Genomic DNA, 26303 nt, shown 5'->3' with positions numbered 1-26303 from the left:
GCACGGATCCCCTATCAATCAGGAGCCAAGGGTCAATAAATTCTTAAACTCTGCCATCCATATCAAGCGTTCTAATATGTAAATATCATTAACATCATGATGATTTTTTATGTCCCCATCAACGAGTCCTTGCTCTAACAAATTGCCAATTTGCCTCGTGAAAAAGGCCCATCACGTCCTATACCTTGCCTGGCAAACCAGACAAGCATTCTTTCAATAAAAGAAATCCCCTTCTACTGCGACGTCTCGATGTCCGGGAAATACCGACAACATTTTCAAGCTCTTAATCGACACTTTAAAATCCGACCGACCAAGAGCGGCAAACATGTATTCATTACCAAAATTGACAAGCAGCAGCTTTTCATATGGTGAAAATATGTTGCTAGTTTACCTACCATCCATCTTAGAGAGGCTATTACATCATAGATGTAGAAAAGAAGACAAACCAAAAAAAAACTTCAAATATACGTTCACCTTGTAGCCAGCACAGACCGTCTCTGATATCAGTTGTACCTAACATCACATGCCAAATAATATTATTGATTCAGAGTACTCAAACTCTCAATATCACTGAACTGAAACCTGGCCCAGCTATTCAATCACCAAACACTAGTTAAACAAGGGAACTACAGCAGAATGGGCATCACACTAATTGCAAGAGCATTCCCTTTAAGTAATAAATGAAACAAAACGGAAGCATCTCAAGCTAAATCTTAAAGACTCGCTAAATGTACAGAGAGCATATCTTTGGTCACAGGCAGGTGCAGTAGCAAGCATCTCATGACCTGCATCACAAGTTTCTCTGCCATAATCATCCTATCCCTTTTTGGGGTAAGTTCGCACTAAACTTACTGTTAATTTGGCCAGCCTCTCGTTTTCCTAATATCCATAGTTTGCTCCATAAGTAGATCCATATCCTCCACCAGCATGCGTAGCCGGTCCTGCATTGACTGGAGGAGAAGTATACATGGACCCATGTGCTGAGTAAGAATTATAACCCTGATCAACAGGCGCCACGGTGTTCTGTGCTGGAGCAGCAGCTTCAGCCATGAAATTCTGCAACAGAAGTAACAACGATCAGCAAAAACAGAAGCCCAGAGGAATACAAGCAGTCTAAGGTATGTAAAATAAATCAACGATGAATTAAACAACATAAGAAGTAATTTCACTCTCAATCAATAACAGTGGGAAAGAGGTTGCCTTTGTGTATGACGACGCATATTAACATAATGGGAGCCGAACATGCATAAATAAAGTTTCAAGAAGTGCATATTAACATCGACGGACAGAATAATCATTAATAGAAAACTCCTAATTTCTTTTTAGCCGTAGGAGTTTATGTATAATTTGTGTTTCCAGTTAGATGTGAGTCTATATAAATCAGTGTTTGTTTGGTAGCCAAAAGATCAGACTTTTCTGGTATGTCATTCATAAACGCTCATGAGTGGGGCCTTCATTATCCAAATTCCTATTGGGGAGGAAGATCGCATGAGGAACTCCTTGGTGGCCAACTTTGATAAATCTGGAATAACAGAAATGCTAGGTTTTTCAAGGTGAATGAAGCATGACCAGTCGGATTGTTCATGGGATTCACTTCCTTGTTTCCAAGGTTTGGTTTGTCAACAAAGTCGCATCCAGCCTACAACACTCACCTGGTATCTAGAGAGCCCACCCAGACACTACTGCACCATCTTCATCAACATCTTGTCGCTTTGTCTCCCCCCTCAGCCAGATAAATAGCATATCCCAACGCACAAGGCTCCCCCCATTGCAGGGTCTGGGGAGGGTCATCTGTAAGCACTAAGCAGACTTAAACCCTGGTGCAAAGAGGTTGTTTCCATGTTTCAAAGCCATAAAACACTCAGATCACAATGGAACAACCTTCATTGCACGAAGGCCCACCCTCCCCCTCAGCCAGGTAGTGTAAACTATAAAGATAAACTTTCATAGTTTGGTTTGCCCCATTGGTGAAGCTGGAGCTTCTGTGATTTGTGATTGTGTTTTCGGAGAATTTTAGCTGCTGCAGTGATCCTTCTTCTGATAGAACAGTTCCTCAAACTAAGAGCTCCACACAAAGGCCTTTCAGTGGCTGGGATGGAACTACACACCTCTGATGTATGGGTTGAGAGTGAGTCAAACAGTTTATCTGCTGGTTAAATGGTCATGGGGACTCCAATCATCCACAAATTCAAGATATCTGCCATTTCAGATCCTCCCTTCACAAGTTCCATCCTCATATTTCTTTTGAGAGGACAAGCAGATTGCCAAGTTCCTGCTCGATACTGCCAATACTTTGCAGCAGACCATAACCTGGAAGGATTCTTCCCTCTCCCAAGCTTACCATATTGCCCAAGCTGATGCAAGTGGTATGACCTTTTTGAGGTTTTAATGGGGTTAACCTCATTCTGTACAATCCCCTCCACACTCGAACCAAAAAGGAAGGGGAAAAAAAAGGCAAGGCAACAATCTCTTCACACCCCTGCTATGCTCACTTCAATGGCAGGACTTATGCCTAGCCTTCATGTTCATGCTAGAATTAAAGTCCAATCTTTCATATCTAAACCAGCTCCCAAAATTATTGTGATGCATCGACTTCTTATCTTTCATCTAAACCTCAAACTTCCCCAAAGTGAGGTTCTTTTATACTCAAAAGTCACTAGCAATTACTAGTAATACACTTTGTATCAAAATAAGTGCACTCTTGCATGTGCCTGCGGATGCATTATGGAATTCTAGCACATGGTATAACTAAAACATGCTTAGCAATTCACATCATCAATTGACAAAAAATGAATATTTCAATGCAAGCAATGGCAACTAGAAAGTCAACACATGGAACATATATTATCATTTTCTGAACAGCAAGATACACTGATACTACAACAATTAGAATGATATATACGGAGTATCGAAAAAAATATATAATGCTAACAATGGGAGATAATTCAGGTGACCCTTAACTTTTGGCAGTGGACCACAGCTATACTTCTAAACTATAAGTCATCAAACATGCAGAGGAACGTGATGAGTGATAAAACTAAAAGAGTACAGTCTTTAGTTGATTATGTGACTAATGAAGCTAAGCATTCATCATCACAGGCAGTCATATTGAATATTATGTGCTGGATAGAATTTCTGCTTTACATATTTACCTTGATTAGCACATTCTTATGCACAAGCAGATATTCTCACCTTATTCTTGCTAATGGTTTTTTATCTATGTTCCACAGTATTCTTGGCCACATGCAGAAATTTAACTTTCTAATATCCATGTATCACATCAAAGATCCATGTACATGTTAGTTACTGTAAAACATGAAATAACAGTAGTCATTTGGCTCCACTGCACACACAGGTTATCAAACAACATTTTAATTCAAGATGAATATAAGAAGTAAAAATAGAGTTGTCTAACCAACCTAAAATGGGAAATAAGCAAACAAAAAGAATAAAAATGCTGAGTCAGTGACAAGTTACTACTTGTAAATAATGTGGTTTTTCATTACTAAAGATCTAGCATTCAGAAAAGAATGATGATGACATACATAACAACATTTCTCAAATTACGACCACTAAAACGCATATCACAGTAAATTCTGAGTGAAAATAAAATCATACCTTTATCAACTGCTCAGCAGTTTGAACTTGTGCAGCACTTCCATTGATCTCAACAGTCATTTCTCCAGGAACACCTCGAGTTTCTTGTATTGTAATGGTTGCCCCGCTCGCACGACGGATGTAGCTGATACTTGCACCAGCTGTCCCAATTACAGCATCAGCATAAGAAAGTGGAATTTGCATGCGACGTGTGACCTGTCAGAGACCGACCACCACAACCCATTATTTAAAGCTCAGCACATCTTTGAAATGCAGCAATTCAAAGACTGCAGATTCTAATTACAAAATAAACCTGAGAGACAAGGGGCTGGGAGTGTTGATTAGCTGATGGATGCATCGACATGGGTGGTGGTGCCTCTCGTCCAAATGTTGATATACCATGGTGAGGTTGTTTTTCCATAGGAGGGAGGTCAGGTGGCAGATAATAATTATCCTGTGGCCGTGGGGGCATGAATTGAGGATTGCCACCATAAGCTGAAACACCAGCATTTGGAGGAAGGCCTTGAGGATGACCCCAAGGTTGAGCTGGAGGCATGTTCTGTTCCATATGTGAATTAGGCCTGGACATCTGTAAAATTGATCCAATCACCTTTTTGTAATGTCACAACTTGCTTGACTAGCACAAATCCAAGTTATTATACACCAATTCTCTGCATCTACATTTGTATGTATAAAAGATGAAAAAAACAACTTACATGCATCTCAAATAGAGGAAGTACACTACGATCAACTAGAAACTTCCGTAAATGAGAAGCAATTAGTTCTACAGCTTTATGCACTCCAGCGGGTGGTCCTTGTATCTCCACAACTCTGTCTTCATGTAATGCAAAAGGTGGCAGGTCATCTGTAGAAATTCAAACCATTTATAACAAAGGAACTCCCAGTCAACAAAGATAAGTTAACTGAGGAAAATTTACAATATACAGATTGACTTCCTGTAACAAGTTCTATAATTAACAAAACGATAATTTTACATTATAAATACGACAAGAGTAATGCAACTGCCATGCATGAGGAGAAAGCAAACCATGGCACCAGAAATATTAGCAAAATAAACATCTGAGTTGAAGCAAATATCTGGAACCCCAATCAAATTCAATGGACTTGAAGGAATTAATGTCATAGCTAAATGAGCTAGAATATATGCCAACACCCAAGTGTTAATTGAGAAAATGGAATTTACATCACGTTGCAAATAACTGTGGCAAAAGAAAAATAGCTGACAAAGTGTAAAACCTAGAACCGCATTTGGTTGTTCAACATTAAATTAAGACAAGAAACTATGTAGTTCTACCGAACTTCTAGTTATAATAATTAATTAATTATAAATGATTGAAGAATTTTTGTTGTTTATAAAAAGTATTTAAGTATCAGTCATGTTGAATAAAGAACTGAAAGATAAACCTCATTTAAGGAGTGCGAAATAAATACATCATTATTTTTTGGCCAACAAATATATGTTGACAAAGTACTGGTACAGGTTTAGTAAACATGAAACTGAAGACCATCCTTCATTTGCATAAGCAACCATAACCCCACCCCACCAACAACAAGAACATGCGAACAAGAGCATAAGCTCTCATACCATATTAACCAACCACTAGGCCAAAAAACTTAAGCTGAAAGGGAATGGATCAACGATGTAGGTCGGGCTTAACATAAGATACAGAGTTGGTAGGATGCATGATTTATCTGTCAAGCAAGTTTTTTTTTTCAAAACCCAAAAAAAAAAAAGAGGGGGGGCGGCGAGTCTCAAGCTAAGGTAGAAGAAAGGAGGGATTAGAAGAGGATGCAGCAAAAAAATTTTAACATAAAAGATACTATGAATGAATTCTTAAATAAATGAAAAAATATATAACCAAGACAATTCAAAAGAAACAGAATTTATTTAATCTCATGACTTGTACAAGAATAGATCTAGGAATTTTTTTAAAAAAATAAGGCAAAGGGACACTGTTAAAAAAAAATATTATAGAGACAAGAAATTGGAAATGAAGAAAAAATCTTTTGCATTGCAATAGGGATGTGAAGTAGGCCTGGTAGATTTGCCTCTTGAGAGTTTCTTCCCCCAAGATGAATGGCACAGCTCCCTCTGGCCACCAAATGCCAATGGTCCTCCCCTCTAATTCGATCAAGCATAAGAAATAGGAAATCTTGATCAATCGTCATCTCCTGAAGCACTAACTTTTGATGAAGTTATAAGGATGAAAAGAGTCAAGTTTCTAAACCATTAGATCTTGGTTAACTGCACCATAGTTGAACGAATTGCATTATGAAAGCAACAATTTAGGCAATGGTTGACATGATGAGCAGGCAGTGCAGGACAAACACCACCCTTCAACAGTTACCTTAAAATATAATTTTGCAAGGATTGAAGGAAATGAAATACCTAGTTGTGAAAAACGGGTACTACATTTATTTAGTGAGCTAAAATATAGATTTCATTGGTATGAAAGACATCCTGAAAATTGATCACCCATCATGTTACTATATAAACAGAATTTTAGTTAAAAGTGGGTTTCAAGTAAACATATTGATGAGATTCATGAAGCAGGAGACTGCACAACCATTTTTAATTATGACAATTTCACATATATATTTGACAGACACATGCTTTTTCTCAAATTTTCAAGAAGGTACAACACTAGAGCATTATCTCAGGTATGTAAACCAAACTTCCATTGAATATGGTATAGAACTGTTCATAATTAAAATGGGATGCAGCATATCTCCTTTTTAAGTCCATACACAATGCAAACTTCTTGGTGCTATTCATTTCATTCACAATCGAGTTGGTAATCCGCTTGCATGAACCGCTTCGCTTCTTTCTATGGAGTTATGTCAATCATACATTTCACAGCTAATCCTTCAACTTTATATTTATATAGTTATGGATCAAACTGGTATGCTTCACATCTTTCTATGGAACTATTTGGATTAACAAATTTTGCATCAAATCCTTCAACTTTATATTTATATGGATATGGATTAAAGTAGTATACTTCAGAACTTAGAGCATTCAAGGCTCTATAACCTCCCCGATATTATATATTATATTATTTGAGATTTTCTTTGGTTGGCATCCTACAAGATATCCATGTTGTAAAGCTGAACTGTTCATTTTCGCTACTTTCCTTGTTGGATCTTCTTTATGAAGACATATGCACTAACATTGAGAAGATCAAGACTAGATATTGCCATGACACAACAAGGTGCCCACCACCTCTTCAAAATTTAACATTTTATCAATTAGAACTTACTAGGATCTTCTTCTTAAAGGCTACTTAAAAAGCAGCATGGAACTTCATACACACTCAATTACATGCAGGCACATAGGCTACTGCCAGGGCAAAAAAGTTAGATAAGGGAGGAAAAAATAAGTGGAGAAGGCTAAGGGAGATCAAGGAAGAAGGAGCAATAGATGAGCAGGAAGAGGGTAGAGAGGACGGAGAATAAAGAGAAGAAGAAACAGAGGAGGTAGAAAGAAGTGGGAGAGAAAAGGAAGAAGAGGCAATGAAGGAAGAAAAGGGGAATGGAGGGGAAGGAGAATGAAAAGGAGAACCAAGAGAGGAGGAAAGAGAAAGGAAGAGGAAAAGATAAAGAGGAATGCAGGTGGAGCATAAGCAGGAGGTGAGGTATTGCATAGCACCCAAGTCAATTATACCTGCCCCACATATCATTGGAGCTGCAAATGTGGTCCACCTGGGCCTATGCAGCTTCCTAGGTGACCAAGGTACGGCCTTGCAGCCTATCAAGACAACCAGGGACCGGAACATGCTTATATAGCTGCATATGCAAACATAGATAACTTTCTCTAATTGAGTTTTTGTCATCAAGGATATTACGAGCAAGCACTAATTGTTGGAAGCAACTGATCTAACCACTGGTACTTGGGATTTATTATGTCAATTCTTTCTTTTTTTTTTGATAATCATGCATAAATCTAAAAGCATTGCAAATAGGTTGCTTGTGGCCTACAACATAAGTCAAATCTGACATTAAGATTCTATATCAAAGATCGCTGACTCAAAACCAAACCTCGTGCCAGCCGACCGATGGTACGAGTTAATACGGCCCATACTAAACCGTACCGGATTTGAACTGACATAAAAAGAGAGATAAACCAGAAAGAGAGAGAGAGAGAGAGAGAGGAGGGAAGGAAGGCTGGCGATGGCCATCGGAGGGCCGTAGAAGCCATCGAAAGGCTGTGAGGCTTCTCAGACTCCGCGGTCCTCCACGAGAGAAAATGACAAACCCATTACCAGCTTCATTATTTATCGTATTTTTAAAAAGCATGACGAAATAGAGGTTCGCCCTGTTTCAAACCCATGGCGGCCGTGGGGTGATTTTGTGCCATACGGCAGCCACCCGACGGCCTCCCCACCACCTTCCCCTCATTCTGCTTCTCTCCCTCCCCCCTCCCTCTCTCTTTCCATCTCTCTCTCTTCTTATATCTCGCAAAGACTATAGAGCTCCACAGACCTCGACGGATCACCGCCGGCCTTTCCCTCTACTTTCCTCTCATCCTCACTCTCTATCTTCCTCTCTTTCCTTCTCCCTCACTCTATTTTTGCCAACATTCTAAATCAAATGCCCAAACCACACCAGTTAGCCGTCGGTACAATTCAGCATGCCCCGAACCGTCTAATTAAGGTAGTTCAACGAACCATGTTCTATATGGTACAAATGAGTTCTATTTTGACAGAGTAAACGTTTATGCAGAAGTTTTGGAAGTAATGGGGTTATCATCATAAATTGATTGGGAATGATGGTGTCAGAAAGCAAAATTTCTGGTCTAGCATCATTAAATATGGCCATCACAACATAACAGCGCTAAATGGAGTTATGAAATATTTCAATTTAAGTCTTTCTTTGCATTAAAACATAGGTATTCTAATGGAAAATTGGGTGGGCACATTGCAGAACTAATGCAAATGAACCATTACTAGAAAATTTTAGGGAAAAAAAAAGTAAAAGCACTCCAAGATGCAGTCACTCATCAAACAACTGGTGGTATAAAATAATAAAAAATGGACAGTTTACCGAGAACACGAACAGTAGTGCTGGAAGCCTCTTGAATTGATTTTATGGTTGCTCCTTGTTTTCCAATCAAGCTACCTGCTTGTGTGGCTGCAACAAGTAGTCGTGTTGACACCATGTTGCCAGTGTTTTGGGAAGCATGAGTAGATTCCCCATCTAAACCATCTATTGTGCGTTTATGAACCCTGAGTAGGCCATCCATTGCAGGAGAAATTGGTGCATCTGGCTCTTCCTTTGCTGAAATCATTACCTTTAACAAGTAAACAGCAAACAATCAGCTTCAGAAACAAATAAAAAAATAATTCAAAAAATTTAGGTGTAAGTGTTCAACAACACGTGCATTTGTCAAAAAAAAAAAAATTGTGGATTATTGGAACGTCTAATTGTTTGCATGTCCTCATTAAGACAATAATAATCAGAAACAATAACATAGCCTCAGATATCATACGGAGATAAAACATATAACTAGGAATTACATGGAAAATCACATAAATTTTTCAAAATCAACCACTAATACATTAATTGGGAGCATATATGCAGATGTAAAAGTGCTTAGGTGGGGGAAATCAATAGCAAAGATCATGCGTAAATGATTACAACTTCCAACAGCAAAGTTGAATGTAACCATTGATGAAGTCATACACGAATGAGTAAAGACATGCTTCAGATGAGTTGCAGAATCAGTTAGCCCAATCTAATCCTTAAACACTAGCAACTTAGGACAACCCATACATTGGAAATAAGTAATGCTTTCATGATAGTGCCATGCTATACATACAATCATTCACATAGCAAAAAAAAAAAAAAGTACAAAGAGCACCATTATATAACATAACAACAAGCTCAGGACATGGAATAGAATGGACATTTCAATTAAACTGTGTGCCACATTAAGGTAAAAACAGAAGTAATTCAAATGAAATGAAGCAGTAGATAGGCAGGGATAAATATTCATGCTTTCAAAGAAACAAAAAGGGGGAGAATCTCCTAAGAAGCAGCTATCTGAAGCAATACTAGAAACAGATTGTTCCTCATTCAAAGAATAAAAATAGGGTGGACTCTGGAGCCAGTCAAACTGAGTCCCTAACAACTGGCTTTCTTGGATTTCAGGACAGGCAACTCTCATTGATAAAGCTAGAAAATTAACATCAATAAAAAGAAGCGACATCATGCTACAACTAAATCATAAAAATACTCTCAAAATATAACAGACCACTGCTTAGTTCATAAAGCTGGCCTTAGATGAGGTAAAGCTTATTGGTTAGGTAAAAATCAAGGTATTTATATGTATCAATTAACTTTTTAAATCAGATTAGAAAACAAATAAGCACTTTTAAGGATCAAAAGAATAAAACAAGATATTCTACCAAAATTGGTTATAGCAGAAAGGGGCAGAGATCAAATCAGCAGCCAACCAAACTAGCTACACAAGATCAACCAAGAAGCTAAGAAGAGCACCCATCAAACAAATCTGCAGCCAGTTTTGACAGATGAACAGAAATCCTTTATTCTTACCCAAAGTAACTCATTTCAAAACCATATGCACCACATTTAGACAGAAAGCTTCTGTACTAGATTCAAGTTTTCTTTAAAGATATGGATTTTCTTTTTCATAGAAACCAAGCTTCCCCAAGAAGGATAATCACCAGAAAGACTTAACCATATGAAATGACTAACCCAAACATCAAAGATAAGCTTCAAGTAATGCCACACAACAAAGACATTTAGGAGTTCAAAAGAGAACTAGGTTCTGAAGCTTCAAAAGAATCACAAAGCATGGTCGGTCCAATAAACAGAATTTTCTTTTCTTAATTGTTCTCTGAAGGAAAGGCTCTAAAAACTTTTTTCAAATGCTTTGCTGCTGAAATGATTTTTTAATTGAATTTCAAAAGAAATTGACAAAAAGGTAGCTTTAGTGAATACAGATCTGCCAAATAATAGATATCCCTTCTTCCAACCAGCCAAATTCACCATCATAACAAGATTCCAGACTAACACACTAGCCTATCAAAACAAAAGAGAAGCCCAAGATAGCTAGCAACAAGTCCTTTCCCTTAGAACAAACCCATCCACCCAATATTTTGATGCACTCAGTCACCCACTTACAAATGCAATAAAGCTTTATGAACTCCACATTTTTGCGCAGATAAAACAAGCACAACTTTAAACTAACCATTTTGCTTGCTAATTTGCAGGAAAATTATCACACTATAATTAACAGCAAATCTTAAGGCCGCTAAAACCTGTCCCCAATGTAAAAAAGGACAAAGCAGAATTTTTTTCTCATATCCAAAAATTGTACATAAACCATTTTAAGCAACTAGCATTTGCCAGCTGGGTGCAATGTCCGCAAAGTTGGACAGACTAAAGTTGGTAGAAATGCACTCTGCCTTTCTGATAATGCACTCTTATTTCACACTATAACATAGAACAAGGTTATGAATAGCGGGTGTTAATAAATTATAGTGAAAGATTTTGCAGATAATCAATGTCATGATTCAATGGCATTTGGGAAAGGGGAAATATCAGAGCTTCATGTAACTCACCATAGACAATCATGTGGCAAGAATATAATGTTTAATCCCAAGAATCCTGCCTGAAACAAATTCCTATTAAATAGTACTGGCGCAATAGTGTCCAATATGCGCCATTCTTAATCCACATTTCCATTTACCTTATTCTAATAGATGCTCACTTGGACCAACTGGACACAAGCTTAGGAAGCCTTCAGACCCCCAACTAAGGTTTCACCACCTAAGCAACTCCTACATACAGGCTGGCCTCCCTGCTTAGGATCCAACCAACTAAAAAGCCCATAAATGTGGGTTTGCTGCAGTAGCACATGTGCAATGACTCATCTACACCTACCTAAGTCTGGAATGTTCTATGCAGCAGTCTCATGTTATGTGGAGCAAGACAAGGATTTTGATTGGTACACCTAAATCACAACATGAAGTTTCACTAATTCTTGATTTATTTATTATGAACAGTGGATCAATCATTTATAATTTGATAAAATTAGAGGGTGTGTTCTACCTGCACTATGATCCAAGAAATGCTGAACTGTGCCAAAACGGCCGGTTTGGAGCATATCAAACCAGACTAGTCGAGGATCAGCATGATTCAGTTACTAATTTCGAGACGGCCCCAATTTGCATATTAAACCCCACTCCCCTTCCCCTCGCTTGCCTATCACAATGAATCCCTGTGCCCTCCACTCAGGATTTCGAGAGACACTCCCTCACCATCGTTCACAAACACCCCCCCGACCACGAGCGGCCACTCGCATGGTCTGGTAAATGGTTTCCTCCCTCCCTCTCTCTCACAAGTGCTCTCAGCTTAAGGTTAGGGTTCGCCAAGGCGGCCCTCGCCCCACCCCTTTCCTTTCTCTCCTTTGAACTCTTTCTATTTCCTGTTTCTTTTTTTTTTGTTTCCAAATGTTGAATTGAAGTCGGCAAATCATATGCCAACTTCAGTTCAAAATTTGAAAATAAAAAATTGGTACATAATTTATAGGAACAACTTGTGAATTTACTTTCTAGTGAGCTCATGTTAATGAAATACGTCAACTAAGTGATGCCCCAAATCCCAATATCCCTCATGTTGCGAGAAGGTCTGGATTTCAAGTCTTAGATGGTACATCCCCTAATGTCTCGATCTAATTTATTGATTTCAGTTGGATCTTCCCACTCCTTTTCACTCAAAAGTAGTTAAATTAAAATAGGTCCTCAAACCATAAATGTCTTTCAATCTACCTTTTCCACTTTGTTTTGTTTTCTTCTAATTTCTAGTTATTTTTTAAATATGTCTACGAATCTGGATAAGCAATATGCAGTCCCCAAAGCATATCACAACCTCCTTTAAAATACAGCCAAACTGTAAGAGAATTCCATATACAACAAGACGTATTTGAAGAACTTCAATCCACTCATTTATACCCGATCCTTTATGACAGAAGAAAGAAACCAAATTTAGTAGAGAAGGCAATTCACTACCAAAAACATAAGATTGCATACAAATACTTTAAGATGGTTAGAAACTACTCTTCCTGAACTCTATAAAGTTATATGGCAAATAATAGAGCAAAACATTTATCAAATCCATAACCCTTTCCATCTAGCAAGAGTGTGGTATAAGCAACTATTAAGATAATGACTAAGCAGAGGTAGCAAAAAGACAATAACTTAATATATCAACAAGCTCCAATTCACAAATAGAAGAAAAGGAAGAAACAAACCATGTATATCTCTTGCTAAAAATAGCAAGAAAAACCCATGCATCTCGATGCCTTGAAGAGAGGTACACAATGCAGTTCTATTTTCACCCCAGTCAGATGATTGTTAGTTTTCATGGTTTCAGGGTTATCAGCAATTTCAGCTCCACTTTGGCAGTTTCAGATAAATAAATATTTAGAAAGAATTTATGAAGAGGAGAAGGTATGGCTAAACCATCCTACTCTATACTCTAGAACTTCATCACAACAATTCTTAGGTTTCCTCTAGTTTACTCATTTGATCAATCATCCTTCCAAGTATTACCATACATCTATCTTAGCATCCTCATCACCAAAAAATCAAAAAATTCAACTTTTGAGCATGTACCTCTATAATTGCTCAGCATATCAAGCCATGCGGCATCAGTAGTCTGACTGTTATCATCTAGAATTCACTTCTGAATCTTCCAGTCTGGCTTCAATACACAACACCTCAATAATGCTTTTCCACTACAATCACACTAATTAAGCCTATTATAATTCCATGTTATATATAGTGGAAATGGGCAGCTCTAGGATTAATTCATGTTCAAAAACCTTGAAGGATTTTTAGCTTCTTCTGGTTTCCAGTCAAACCTGGATTTTTATGTCAAATCAATAAATTTTACAATGTTTACTCTCTGATTTTCCCTCCACAACCCAGCTTAGCATTAAATCCTATAATCATTAATGGTTTATAAGAGAGCCACCTTGTTAGAATATAGATTATGGACAATGAGATGGATTACAAATTAACAATGGATACTACCAAGTTGCCACTTCCATTTTCTTGTTACATTTGATATGTATTGTATTATTTATGGACTATGTATTGCTGCCAATTCGGCATCTTTCCACTGCCATGATCCCTGAGTTCCCTAGACATCCAACTAGTAGTTAGGCTCTAGGCACCCCTTGGTCATCTACAGTCTTTTAAAATGTTTATTATCTAGTCCATTAACATGACACACCATGGGACTTCATTTCAAGAATTTTCTGGAAACAAGTGTACAACTGAAACAAAAATGCATCCGCTTAAGCCATACCCTAGATACAACCAGTTGCTGCGAAATATCACTCACATTAAAGTTCAGAAGCAAACATGTTTTTGCAACCTCATTATCTCTGTAACAATTTCAAATGGCATGAAGTGGCACCCTATTCTAAAAACTACCTAATATCAGATGCAATACGACATGATAGCACAAGGTTTGGCATTGAGCTACTGAATCAAACTGAAGTTGAGATCAATTAACTCAAGTTAGAAAAGAAGAGCAAAACTAAGTAGAACCAATCAGAAACATATATAGCACAGCTGCAATGAAATGTAAACCACAAATATTGCAGTACAGAATTAATGGATAAGCGGCATGCGAAAGTGAATATTTCCATTTAATTTAAATCTACCATGCCATAAAATGGAGTTATATGCAAGGATATATCAAAAAGGGTGCCAAATGACATTTCAGGGTGATATTAGGATACCATAAACAGGGAAATGAGACTCAAACAGAGATTTTATAATGCAATTATCTAGGCTAGCCAGAGTTAGTTGTTGAGCAATAATAGCACACATTAAGAATGAATGTAAAAAAAAATGAGGATAATCTATGGAGATGAAAGTTTAAGCCCTCAATTGATTCCTTATGCACCAAAAGTGAAATATAATGAGAGAAACCAAGAAGCCTAAAAGTTGCAATCATAAAAATAAGGTTTTAACATGTAGATACAGATGCTTTGACGATATACCATGAAAGTGATGAAAATCTATCAGGGGAAGAGGCACAGGGTAATGTAGTACAGAGAGAAAGGATGGACATTAACTTAATTGGGCATAGGTGGTGGTGGTGGTGTATTTGATGAAGCACAATTTAATAGTCAACCTAGTGTTTAATAGAATTTAAAAGGATGTTGAGGCCAAGGTGGTATTTATCGTAACAGTGTGGTCATGTGAGTTACATATGGATGTGTTTCAATTGTTCTACCCTGATTTAACAGTTGATGCAAAATTTAGTAAAACAGAATAAACAAGGCTGTTGACACCAAGACAATATTTATCGCAACAGTATGGTATTGTGACTGAGTTTAGTACAAGTGTTCTTTTATTGTTTTACCAACTGTAGCCAGTCCCAGAACACTGCTACTCCATTGGTCCGTTTTTGTTATATCCCTTAAAATAGCTTGTAGTAGATCTCTAATAAGTTCATCTATGGAGACCTAATAGTTACAATAAGAAAGCATGGATACTCCAAATCGCATATCATGTCCACATCAAATGGCATTGGATAATGTTTACTCGCCAGGTACCTCTGGATATGCGTTGGACACACATTTAAAGTATCCAACTTTTTGAAATTCCGAAAGGCTCTGAATACTTCCCAGATTTGCTATGATACTTCCACAATACCTCCAAGAATGAAGGGATGGCTTTATTTTTCTTTTATGTCTCGATGGACGTTAGCCTTTTTACTGATGAATGGCTACTTTTAGCATCTGGATAGTTAATATTATTGGGTGGAGTATCAGTTGCGGTGTATGGGCTTGATTCTGATATCCAGACTCAAAATGATGAGCAATAATGGAGTATGTGGATGTTAATTCAGCTGTATGAAATATGGACTCCACTATTTTGATGACCCGCTATTCTTTATAGATGCATTTTCTCATCCATGTATAAATCATTGTCACATCTCAGCCTTATCATGTCCTACTTTCAAGGTTTGCTGTACTAGCATGTCCATATTGTATCATAAATTCATATCCATACCATGCTTCATAGAGTTCCGGTAAGGATCCATATCCAACACAATCTTGATGGAAGAAGGCTTAGGATGTTGTTGTTCAAGAAATCTTAATAACTAAAAGAAAAAATTTAAAATGACTTAGTCACATAAAATGTTCTTTATGAATAAGAAGCAATCATTCCTTTCAGAATTTGGTCTAAAAAGAACATTGAATGGCCACATGATTGAGATGTCCTAATCTAATAGTATTACAGGAGTTACAAATAATGATATTTTTATTCTACAACCTGGAACAAAAGTTGTCTGGAGACGAACCTCCAGCCCATCTGTCAAACCTGATTTCAAAACATATTAATCATTCTTGTCGAAAAGTTACGATGCATTAGTAAATTCTTACAAGTGCATGCTCTAAGTTGTAACCTCTAAGCTTGCAAAGTACAGTAGATTTGTATACATCACCAGGAGATTAACTGAGATAAGGATCAAAATTCTCCATGTAATGACTATTGCATGTTGAATTTATAATTTAGCTATATACTGAAATGGTGCCTTGTCATAATCATTAGGCCAGCAAAAGGTGGTATGCCATATTAATTTATTCATAGTCAACCCAAAATATAGCATATCTTTCTTTAAGAAAAGCTGACGTTTATCTAGCTAAGAAGTGCTGAGATTATACTCACAGTACCAGTTGCATCATAAAAACCATAAGACTAGAGCGTGACAGGATACAATGTTAAACTGAGAAAAAAACACCATTTTTAAAGTGGCAAAGCCTCCTAAACGATACATGGATGGCATTAAAATAGGTGAAAATTTGGTACAAAGAATTTTCTATGCCAGCATGTTTTTCAAGCATTAGAAATTAATGTGTTGTGGGCAGCTACATTCTTAACAAACAAAGAAGTAACATTCTACTTAAGAATTTTATTCATGAAAGTTTTAAGGTCAACACCATAAATGTAAGTAAAAAAAAAAAAGAGCCAAGAAACAATAGATTTTCAAAAAGCGATCCCAGGAGGCTACATGAGATACACTAGATTTGCAATGCTCAAATGGCATTATGTTGCTCTATGATCTAGCAATAAGCAACATGGAGCTATCAACATATGATTAACTGATTGGGTCAGGCATACCTAATAAAACAGTGAATCATGACTCTACACACTAGGCTAGTCACATCTAAAATCAACCACATCCATGTGGAACATCATTTGACTCAAAATCACCATTATATTTTGCAAAAATTAAACTACACCAGGATCAATATTTCTTTGAATCTAGAAGAATTTCTTGTGACATTATGAAGTGCTCAAGGTTGTGGATAGCGAGAGGTATCCTCGAATGAGCATCTTATGTTATATGATGATAGCTCCCAAGGCCAAGATCATGAAAGCGGATCCAAAATGAATATATTGATATCATTGAGCAAAGGAGGAATTACCAGATGGGTAGGGAGTTGCATCTAACAGGTAATCAAGTGCAATGCTCAATACTTGTTTATTCTTATAAAATAAAATTCAACCGCAATAATTTGTTCGCTAATTATATCAATAACATGTCTTAACAGCTTACTACCTAAAGCCAAAGTTCCAATATAGTGTCCTAGGAATGAACATGGATAAGGAACTGTTGACTACCCTATGTGATATCATCTACAAGATGAAGCCTGATCAGTCATTGTTGCCAGATTTCTGGAGGAGATAAGTTAACTTTAATGGGAAATGGAACATTACTTGGTCAATTCAAACAGATATATAATAATATTTCGTGCGTTTCACAGACCAAAACTTTTAGAAAAGGCTCCCACAGCTTTGACAGGATGGGAGCTGCAGCAAACAAAAACAATATGAATCTAGGTATTTTCGGACAGCGATTCTAACTGATCTAATATTTTATGATAAATAGTGTGTAATCTGTCATTTACTTGACTGCATTTGCAATTGAATGGTGGTTCCATTTGAGGCTGTGATCAAAAAAACCTCAAGAGGTTAGCCACTCAGATCCTCTAAAATGATTTCCTCCAGTGACTTTGAGCACTACTAGCCAACCTTCTCTTTAAAACAGAAAAAAAAATAGAGGAGCCATGTAAGACAAAGGAGATTGAATTGGGTACAATTTAAGGCTTGGATTGAAGTACATCCAAGAGCATGTGGAGCTGAAGTATGATGATCTACTTCAAAATGACTTTGTACATGATGACATGTGTCCAATACTATGTCGGTTTGAGGGTAATAGCAACCAAAGCTTGATGAGTCAGGATCAACTTCTCAACCAATTAGGTTCATCGCAAGGGATGTTGGGGTGAATGCAAAGCAATGGACAGAGCGAGTCACACCACGTAACAACCGACTGAGCAACCCCAGAGTCCAAGGGGAACCAATTATCATTGCAAAGGTCTACGTCTAGACATCCTTCCAAAGATATCATAGGGAGGTGCTTAGAATAGGTCACCATTGGGCTTGGTCCAGTCAAGGAGCAAGGACCAATCAAGTTGGGGGGCTTAGTCAAGCCACCAAAAAAAGCTAGGCAAGCAAGGGAAGCAAGAAAAAATAAGCAATTTTAAAGCAGCAAAAAAGGGAACAAAGAAAGGACCGCAGATCCATTGGAGAGTGCTGATGAGCCTGTTCACTCATATTCTGATACCACTGAGCCCTTGGATGACCAATTGCCTACATCTCGTGATATGAGAGATGATGATAATGATAGTTCGAGTAATAATGCATGCAGTTTCAGTGCATACAACTCACAACCACCTGACCTTAGTCTATTCATCGATGAGTCACAGATCACTCATGCCACACAAGATCGAACCATGATGCACAACCTAGAGCCTGCAAAGATACAATAGCATACAGGAGACGGATCCCTCAAGGTGGTTCAGGACACGTCATTGCCACGTATAATACAGCACACAAAGTAGGGTCCCTGGACATATTTGGATCATCACTATACATCGAATCCCTACTCTGCACAAACAAGGTTTGACCCATATAGATATCCTAAGTCTGAGGCACATATTTGAGTAGCTACTACCCTCCAAAATCTGACCAGATTATATGCTAGATTTCACTTCCACAATCTTCTCTCAGATGGGGTGGCCAACCCAGTGTCAGACAGAGGACTAGGATCAGGGTGGCTATCCAAAAGGCTCAAATTATGGGATCCAGGGGTTGAAGTCAGATCCAAGACCCTAACTATGAACAAGATCATGATTTCTACAAGTTGCATAGACAATCCACAAGGAACTAGATGTTGGGCCTTATTTTGTAGTTCGATTCGATTTAATATATGCATTTTCAAGATCAAAGATATGCATTGTCTATGTTAATCATTACAATTGCATTCATTAAGCAAACATATGGTCTCTTGAAACCAATATGATATAAACTAACATCAAAATACCCTTAAAATTGTAATTTAAACAGACATAAACCTTAAAATACATGCATTGTCTATGTTAATCATTACAATTGCATTCATTAAGCAAACATATGGTCTCTCGAAACCAATATGACATAAACTAGCATTAAAATACCCTTAAAATTGTAATTTAAACATCCATAAACCTTAAAATAATACTCCAAATAAAAAGATAAAAAAGGTGTACCGGTATCGAACCAGTATGCTTGATTGTTCCAAGTATCAGTATTCTACATGATTAAGTACGGTATCATCCTAAGATAATGACAGCAAACCTTGGCACTAGGCTTCATCATACAAAAAAGAGAGTAGCTGCATTATATCTAGACTTGTAAGATTTATTTTAATATGTTGATCGGAAAATATGTTGATCAGAACCTAATGAATGTAAAGAAAGTCTATAAGAATGCATACCAAGCATTCACCAAATAGTATTTCTGTTTCAACTATATAACTGACTGGCAATGCCCTTAATATATAGCTACATCAAGAGAAAAGGGCCCCAATAAATTATCACCAAAAATAGTTTTTAAGGGAAATAATATACCTCCATGCAATTTCATAACACACTGACATCACCAGAGATCCAGAGATGCACATCAGCATGTTATGTTTGCAAAACAAATGACTTCAGTTCTGCCTTCTCCCTCTTAATGGTTTTCAGTTTCACCCGCTTCCCAACTCTATTCCCTCCCATTTTTGCAAACATTGCCAATAGGCTATTTCACATGATTGCTTTCCCTCCACTTCCCATGTCCACCCCACCTCTGATGCCTACCTCCACGTTAGCTTCCCATATCTGCCTTGGCCTCCCATGGAGTGGGGATGGCCAAGAAGTCAAACCCTGGAGCCTTGAGGTGATGGAGGTGTGTCAATGTTGGACATGGAACACAAGGCAAAGGCAAATATTGCAGGAGAAAGGCAGACATCATGAGAGAGAGAGAGAGAGAGAGAGAGAGATGAGAGGTGAGGTAGGGGCAACCATGGGCAAAGTAAGGGTGGCCATGGGAGGAGGATTGAGAAACATGAGGGGGGCCCCATAGGACTGGACTATCCTAAATTGCCCATGGAATGGGGCATCCCGCTGTCCCGCCCATCCCAACACTTGGATAGGGGATGTCCCAAGATATGTCCATTGAGATGTTAAGACAATGGCAGGATAGTTCTGTCCCAATACTTAGGACAACACCTTGTCCCAATCTCCCACATGATATACCACTGGGATTTGAGACCATGGAAAAAGAATGGAAGCGACAGAGAGAGGAGAGACCAAATCTTTTTTTACACAGACACGCCAATGTCACAACTATACTAGTGGCCATCCCAGCACATAAAGTGAGCAAAGCTATACGTATGCATGGTATAGCATTAAGCTAAAGCATTGACCCAGGCATATTAATGAACTTCAATGGAAAAGTTATCTTTTCAACAAGGTTACAAACATTATATTATGATCCCAACCTAAAATATAAAATTTGCCTTCAATATTAATGAGACTGCAACCTTAAATTATCAATCCTTACACATTCATCATTAAAAACCATCCATTGGATGCACAAGTTCAGCTTTTTCTCCAGCCACAAACATACATCCCAACAGATTGTATCTTTTCTAGCTAATTTGCTATGCATACAGAATTAGCAGAACTTCCAAGTGTTTATTGCAGATAATTTAAGCTTTAACATTTAACATTTCTCTTGAAAGCTATTTTCATACTCAAAATATTTGCTCACCACTTAATTGTTGGAGCACTTGCCTAAAACAGAAATACATGTAAAACACAAGATTATTCACACAATCAAGTATGATTCATGCTTTCGCTTCCTTTTAGATGGATGTATCTCCAAACTTTTACGAGTGTCACACTTTATTGCCAGAACCTTACTTATAACTTGACATGTTTTATTGCCAGAACTTTAATATAATTTAACATTTTAAAAATTCACTCATTCCATGTATATCATCTGTCAAGAGCAATCTTATCCCAAAACTTCCAATATGAAACAATGCAGTGTCATCTGCAATCGAATTTCCCTATTTTCGACTTCATTCACCACCTCTTTATGAAGCATGTGTTAAGTTCAATAGCTAATACAGCCAAAATGTTTTACAGGTGTGCTGGCATTTCTTTTGTTATTTGCTGTTTCTTAAATAATCTTTGTTTGACATCTTTGGCCAAGATAACATAGCCATGTAACATTTAAACTTCATGCCCTCCATCAGTAATAGTGCAGTTTTTACTATTTGCAGACATAAATTCTATTTTTTTATTCAGGGATGAATATGTAGACCACATCTAATTTCATTAGCATAATACAGAAAAGTTTTGAAAAACAAGGCAATCAAGTACTCTCCCTCATGTGAAGTTTCTATGAGTTTTAGTGTTAATTAGTCAACAGAGTTTTGTAACCAGAGTATATGCGAAGCCTCTTGGATAGGACATCCATGCAGCATATATCACAAGACTGAAATATAAACCAATCTGGATCATTATTTTTCTATTTTAGATGCTTTTAGGACATTTAATTTGCAATCTTATGTCTGGAGAAAAACTGCACAGATTTATTGCAATCACTGTGATGAAAGGTGCTAAATTTAGAATCTTACATGGAATGTTCAAGGTGACACCATTCCACCCCCCTCCCCTCTCCCTTAAGATCACCAAGTTGTTGTATGAGCATTTTCCCTCTTTCATATAGTTAGAAAACCTTAATTTGTAAGAAAATTGCAAAAACTTAAAAAACATGGATTTTCACATGAAAGCTTAATTGGACTGTCACTAAATCAAATCCAGGTGGCACTTCTCAATTTTGAATTAGTGTCATCCCTCAAGTTACAATTGCCAGCAAAATTTTTATAAAACAATCAAGGGATAAATGAGACATAAGCAATCATATTTGACAAATTGAGCCATGCCTTCCATATAGCAACAGGATCATGTGTTGATAAGGGCATATCAGTGCAGATGCAAAAACTACATCATTTTCAGAATGTTAAAATAAGAATCTTGAAGATGAAACAATGAGGATCTTCTTTTACAACATCTACCCATGACCCAGAAGGCTCAGTGAAGAAATATGAACAAGACAATGGACCCATTAGGATACCTATCTCTATCAAACAACTTACAGCTCTTTCTGGTATGCCTGATGGAGCATCTAGAATCTTAATACGAGCTCTTGATTCCTCACACATTTTCTTGATAGATTCTCCTTTACGACCAATGATACCACCAACCTTGTGAGATGGAATCAGTATTCGGAAAACACTTTCTCCAGGCCAACCAGGCCATTTTTTCTCACCACTGCCAACAGCGATATCTTCATCCCGTCCTTGTTTCTGGTTGTGTGAGTTCTCGGTGGGTTCAATCACTTCATTTTCAGTAAAATTTTCCTCAGGTGCATCCATGATCTCGGGCACTGAAAGAATAGTTTGGTTTTAAGCAAATCGTAAAAATAATAAATAGTAACTCAGAAAATTAAAAAAAAAAAGGGACCAACATTTCAAGTAGTCAAAGTATGAAATGAAAATAATAATAAACATCACCTGCTTGAAGTGGCAAAATACAACGCAGAAAAAAGGCAGTTTTGTATACTAAAATACTGAAAAGATTCATCATTCTAAAGAGGATCCTTCATGATTGATTGTCCCAAACAATCTTTTGAAGACATTGATAAGTCTTAAGCAAACTTATTTATTCATAGTTTTAGAAATATGTTTCATTCATATAATAGAATTTAGAGTTAAATAAATTGGATCCTCATTGAGCCTTCCTGGATAAATGCTTACCTATCCATATAAAGATAGATAGTATGTACTATTGTACACCAGCATACACACAATTGAGTCAATGACTATTCATGATTCCATATTGAATCAATTCTGCAATGGTTTAAAATAAAATTAGAGGAATCCTTACAATACTATAAAAGGCTACAACTAAAAAGCCATGGAGACTGGTAAAGATTAATCTGGAAGTCCATCTTCTTCAGAGCTGAAAATATCCTAAACACGAGACTAAGCAAGTGGAATTGCAAGAGGCAGTCATGCACTCTCTCAACTAATCAAAACACAAATATTAGAAATGCATATAGACAATACTTAAGGAACATGCCCTAAGAGCTCTCACAATCTATACAATTCTCTGCCGTAGGTTTACCATAGAGGATCCGTGTACTTAATTCTGAGCCATAATAGCCAAGGTTCTCAAAACATCTTAGTCCCCAGAAATATTCCAATAATATCCCATTCTGAGATGGATTTCTCCAAAAGTATATGTGTTCCGATGTCTAAGAAAATTCACTAAAAATATTTTTGGGTGCAATATGTACATTGCATGTATGATAAGATATATGCATCCCAAATAATGCACTTCAAGACCCATCCATGCTAACATACACCATTATCACGAAAAATTTTCCTACCTAAATGAAAATAATGATCACATCGGGCTTCTTAGCTCACCACAGAAATATATCAAATTATCTTCAATGAATATAATTTACATTTTGTTAGTTGATAGCTCAAAGTAATTTTCTAAGACTATGAGGATCCTTTCCTCCACTGTAATTCCTTCTCAACCCCCCCACACCAACAAAAAAATAAACATCGAGTTACTTTGTGCACATGCACTATTACTAGTATATACATATTTATATAAAACACGTGCAAGATAGGAGCCACCCTTTCTTAAAATTTAGAGAAAACCCAAAGGAAATAAAGGAGACAAACCTATCAATCTTCCAACTCAAACCTACCTCGCCCTATTTCAATGTAATTTAGAGCTAGTTCAAGACAGGACCAAGTCCTACCCCACCAACAAAATACCAAACCTTAATGCAAGATTCGCGGACTCGGTACCAAAACCCGTGCCGGCCAGACCGGACCAGTGTGAACCGACACAAGCCAAGGAAGTGAACCGAGAGGAGGAAAAGAGAGAAAGAGAAATAAACAGAGAGAACGGGAGAAAGAAAGAAAAGGAGGGAGTGAAAGCCATTGGAGAGGCCATCGGACAGCGCCGCAGGCATGAAATGCTAGCATGCCCAAATAATTAGGCAAAAATGCCACATCCGAAAACATTGATAGCATGAGAATAGCTGCTAGTCCAAAGGTAATGGAAATAAAATGATAGATTTAGAAAAGATCAACATTTTTTTTTTATTTGAGATAACGAGGGGCTAATCGCCACCTTCTACCCCATATCCACTCCACTTCTCAAGACTAACTTCAACTAAAATCAAACCACCACCACCTTGCCCAAGTAAGAAAGGGTGATGCCATATGAGAAAGCACTGACAAATGTTGTTTGCTTACAAGTATATAAACTTTTTCTCTACTTCCCAAGTTTAATGTCCAGAACCTCATATAGATAATGTTTCTTATCATACAACTCATAAAAAAAGGCAGCTCCATGCACAAAGATCCTGCCACTAAGGGGTCTGAGGGAGGGTTATATGTACACAACCTTAACCTTACGAGCACCCATGACACTTAGGTCACATTGAAGCAACCTTGTACTTGCACCAATGCTCACCCTATTACCATTACTCGGAGCAACAAGAATGGAATATTATCAAATTTGCAAATGCAAAGCAATGTCAAATGAGGCAACAATTACTTCCAATGGGCATCTTATACCGATACCTAATACCTAATACCTGTATTGGTAAATGATAGATCTGATTCAGTTATAGGACCTACAAGCTATACAGATCTTAGATAATTAAATGTTTAGAAGGAAAGTTAAAAGGAAATATGAAAGTAACGTTGAAATTACAGACATATTAGATACATGGTGGGGACCACCTACACTAAAGAAAATATAAGAATAATAAGAAAAAAGAGAGAGAACAAAGAAATATGATCATAAAATACTATCAATTAGTAGATGATACAATGCATTCATGCACATCAAATGAGTGTTTCTTGACAACAGACTGGTGCTGACTCACCTCAAACAAGCATTTAAGTCAATTCAAAATGAAACAGTCATTTCTACTAAGATCCATATTTTCCTGTTTCATATGATAGATTAATCTGCATCACACTTACAGTTGGATGCTAAAGGCAGCAAAAATCATGTTCTTTTCTATGTTCAACTCTTCAAAAAAGAATGTCACAAACAAATAATCAGAGACTCTGGCTATCAGATAGATTTCATAAAGTCTTTGTCATTCCTAATAGGCATACTCCGACCTAGTTACATTCAGGTTATGTTCATACCATCATGGTTTGGAAGCTTAATGCGCACAGTGCCTATCAAGGACTATGAAGTAAAATAACTTATAAGTTTAGTCTTGCATCTTCGCGTTCCAAGTGATGCTGGTATATCTAAACAAACTCAATCACCACAGAAGTACAATCCATTTATCAAGCTTAACCAAAAGGATGTAATAAAGAACTAAACAACCTGATGGTAAACATCAAGAAAAGCATAATAAGCAGATTTCACAAACACATTTCACATTCTGGGTAAGTAATAACAGTGCATGAAGCAAAGAGCCCACTGAAGAACTGTCTTATTTGTACCATAAGATTCATAAACTAGCACATATATACAGCGTTCATTTATTTGAGCCCAAAAAAGTAGTCGCTCATGGAATTAATCAAGTATCAGCCCGCATCATAAATCCCCATTTTTCCAAAGCACAGATTGCTTGCCGAGAAACACGACTTATAAAGAAAACAACCGAAGTAGAAAATAATAACCCACAAATAAAAGGCAGAAAAAACAACAAAAAATCCAAGAGGATAACAAAAAATCCACCCATATAGCCGGAAAAAGAAGATGAGGATCTAACAGCTACGATTTCCAAAGTCCAAAACCCCAAATCCCCGACCCTAAAACCCTAGAAATCCCACCAAACACCGCAATGGCGCACAAAAAAGACCGTCCCAGATACAACGAAATCTCCACGCTGTAGAGAAAAAGGGGCCTGTCAGAAGAAGAGCTGCCACCGAACCTCAGAGACGCAAGCAAGCTCTCAGATAGAGAAGGAGAAAAGAAGAGAACCGAGAGAGAGAGAAGAGAGAGAGAGAAAGAGCAATAAAAAAAGCAAAGAAAAGGGTTTTCTTGGAGACCATACCTGGGGGTCTTCGGAGGAGATCTCTCGTCGACGGCGATGGCGGAGAACGGAGAGAATGGGGATTTCGAGGGTTTTGAGGAGGAACGGGGAGTAGGGATTAGGGAAGAAAGGGGACGAGCCGCAGTGAAAGGATGGGGGGGG

The 26303-nt window shown here is 37.4% G+C and overlaps 1 protein-coding gene across 1 annotated transcript; it reads right to left on the bottom strand.

Annotated features, from left to right (window-relative positions):
• Positions 1-507: 507 nt before the first annotated feature.
• LOC105032648 (flowering locus K homology domain) lies at positions 508-26303 on the bottom strand. Its single transcript, XM_010907148.4, has 7 exons — positions 26163-26303; positions 22207-22496; positions 8662-8908; positions 4314-4462; positions 3911-4186; positions 3619-3813; positions 508-1056 (listed from the first exon to the last, which is right to left on the bottom strand). Exons 2-7 carry the CDS (start codon positions 22483-22485, stop codon positions 880-882), a joined length of 1323 nt encoding a protein of 440 aa, XP_010905450.1. The 5' UTR covers positions 22486-22496; positions 26163-26303; the 3' UTR covers positions 508-879.

This window comes from Elaeis guineensis, chromosome 3, assembly GCF_000442705.2.
Source record: "Elaeis guineensis isolate ETL-2024a chromosome 3, EG11, whole genome shotgun sequence".
Taxonomy (NCBI): Eukaryota; Viridiplantae; Streptophyta; class Magnoliopsida; order Arecales; family Arecaceae; genus Elaeis; species Elaeis guineensis.
Note: the sequence above shows the minus strand (reverse complement) of the source record. Positions and strands in the feature narration are given on the sequence as shown.

Bases quoted from the DNA above. Each gene is read 5' to 3' on its own strand.
- LOC105032648 (XM_010907148.4), bottom strand. From the start codon at position 22,485: ATGGATGCACCTGAGGAAAATTTTACTGAAAATGAAGTGATTGAACCC. The intron at 8,909-22,206 runs GTAAGTTGTTTG...TACTTGTTAAAG, and splicing joins CAGGCATACCAGAAAGAGCT to GTAATGATTTCAGCAAAGGA. The intron at 1,057-3,618 runs GTATGATTTTAT...CTTCTGTTGCAG, and splicing joins CTGCTGAGCAGTTGATAAAG to AATTTCATGGCTGAAGCTGC.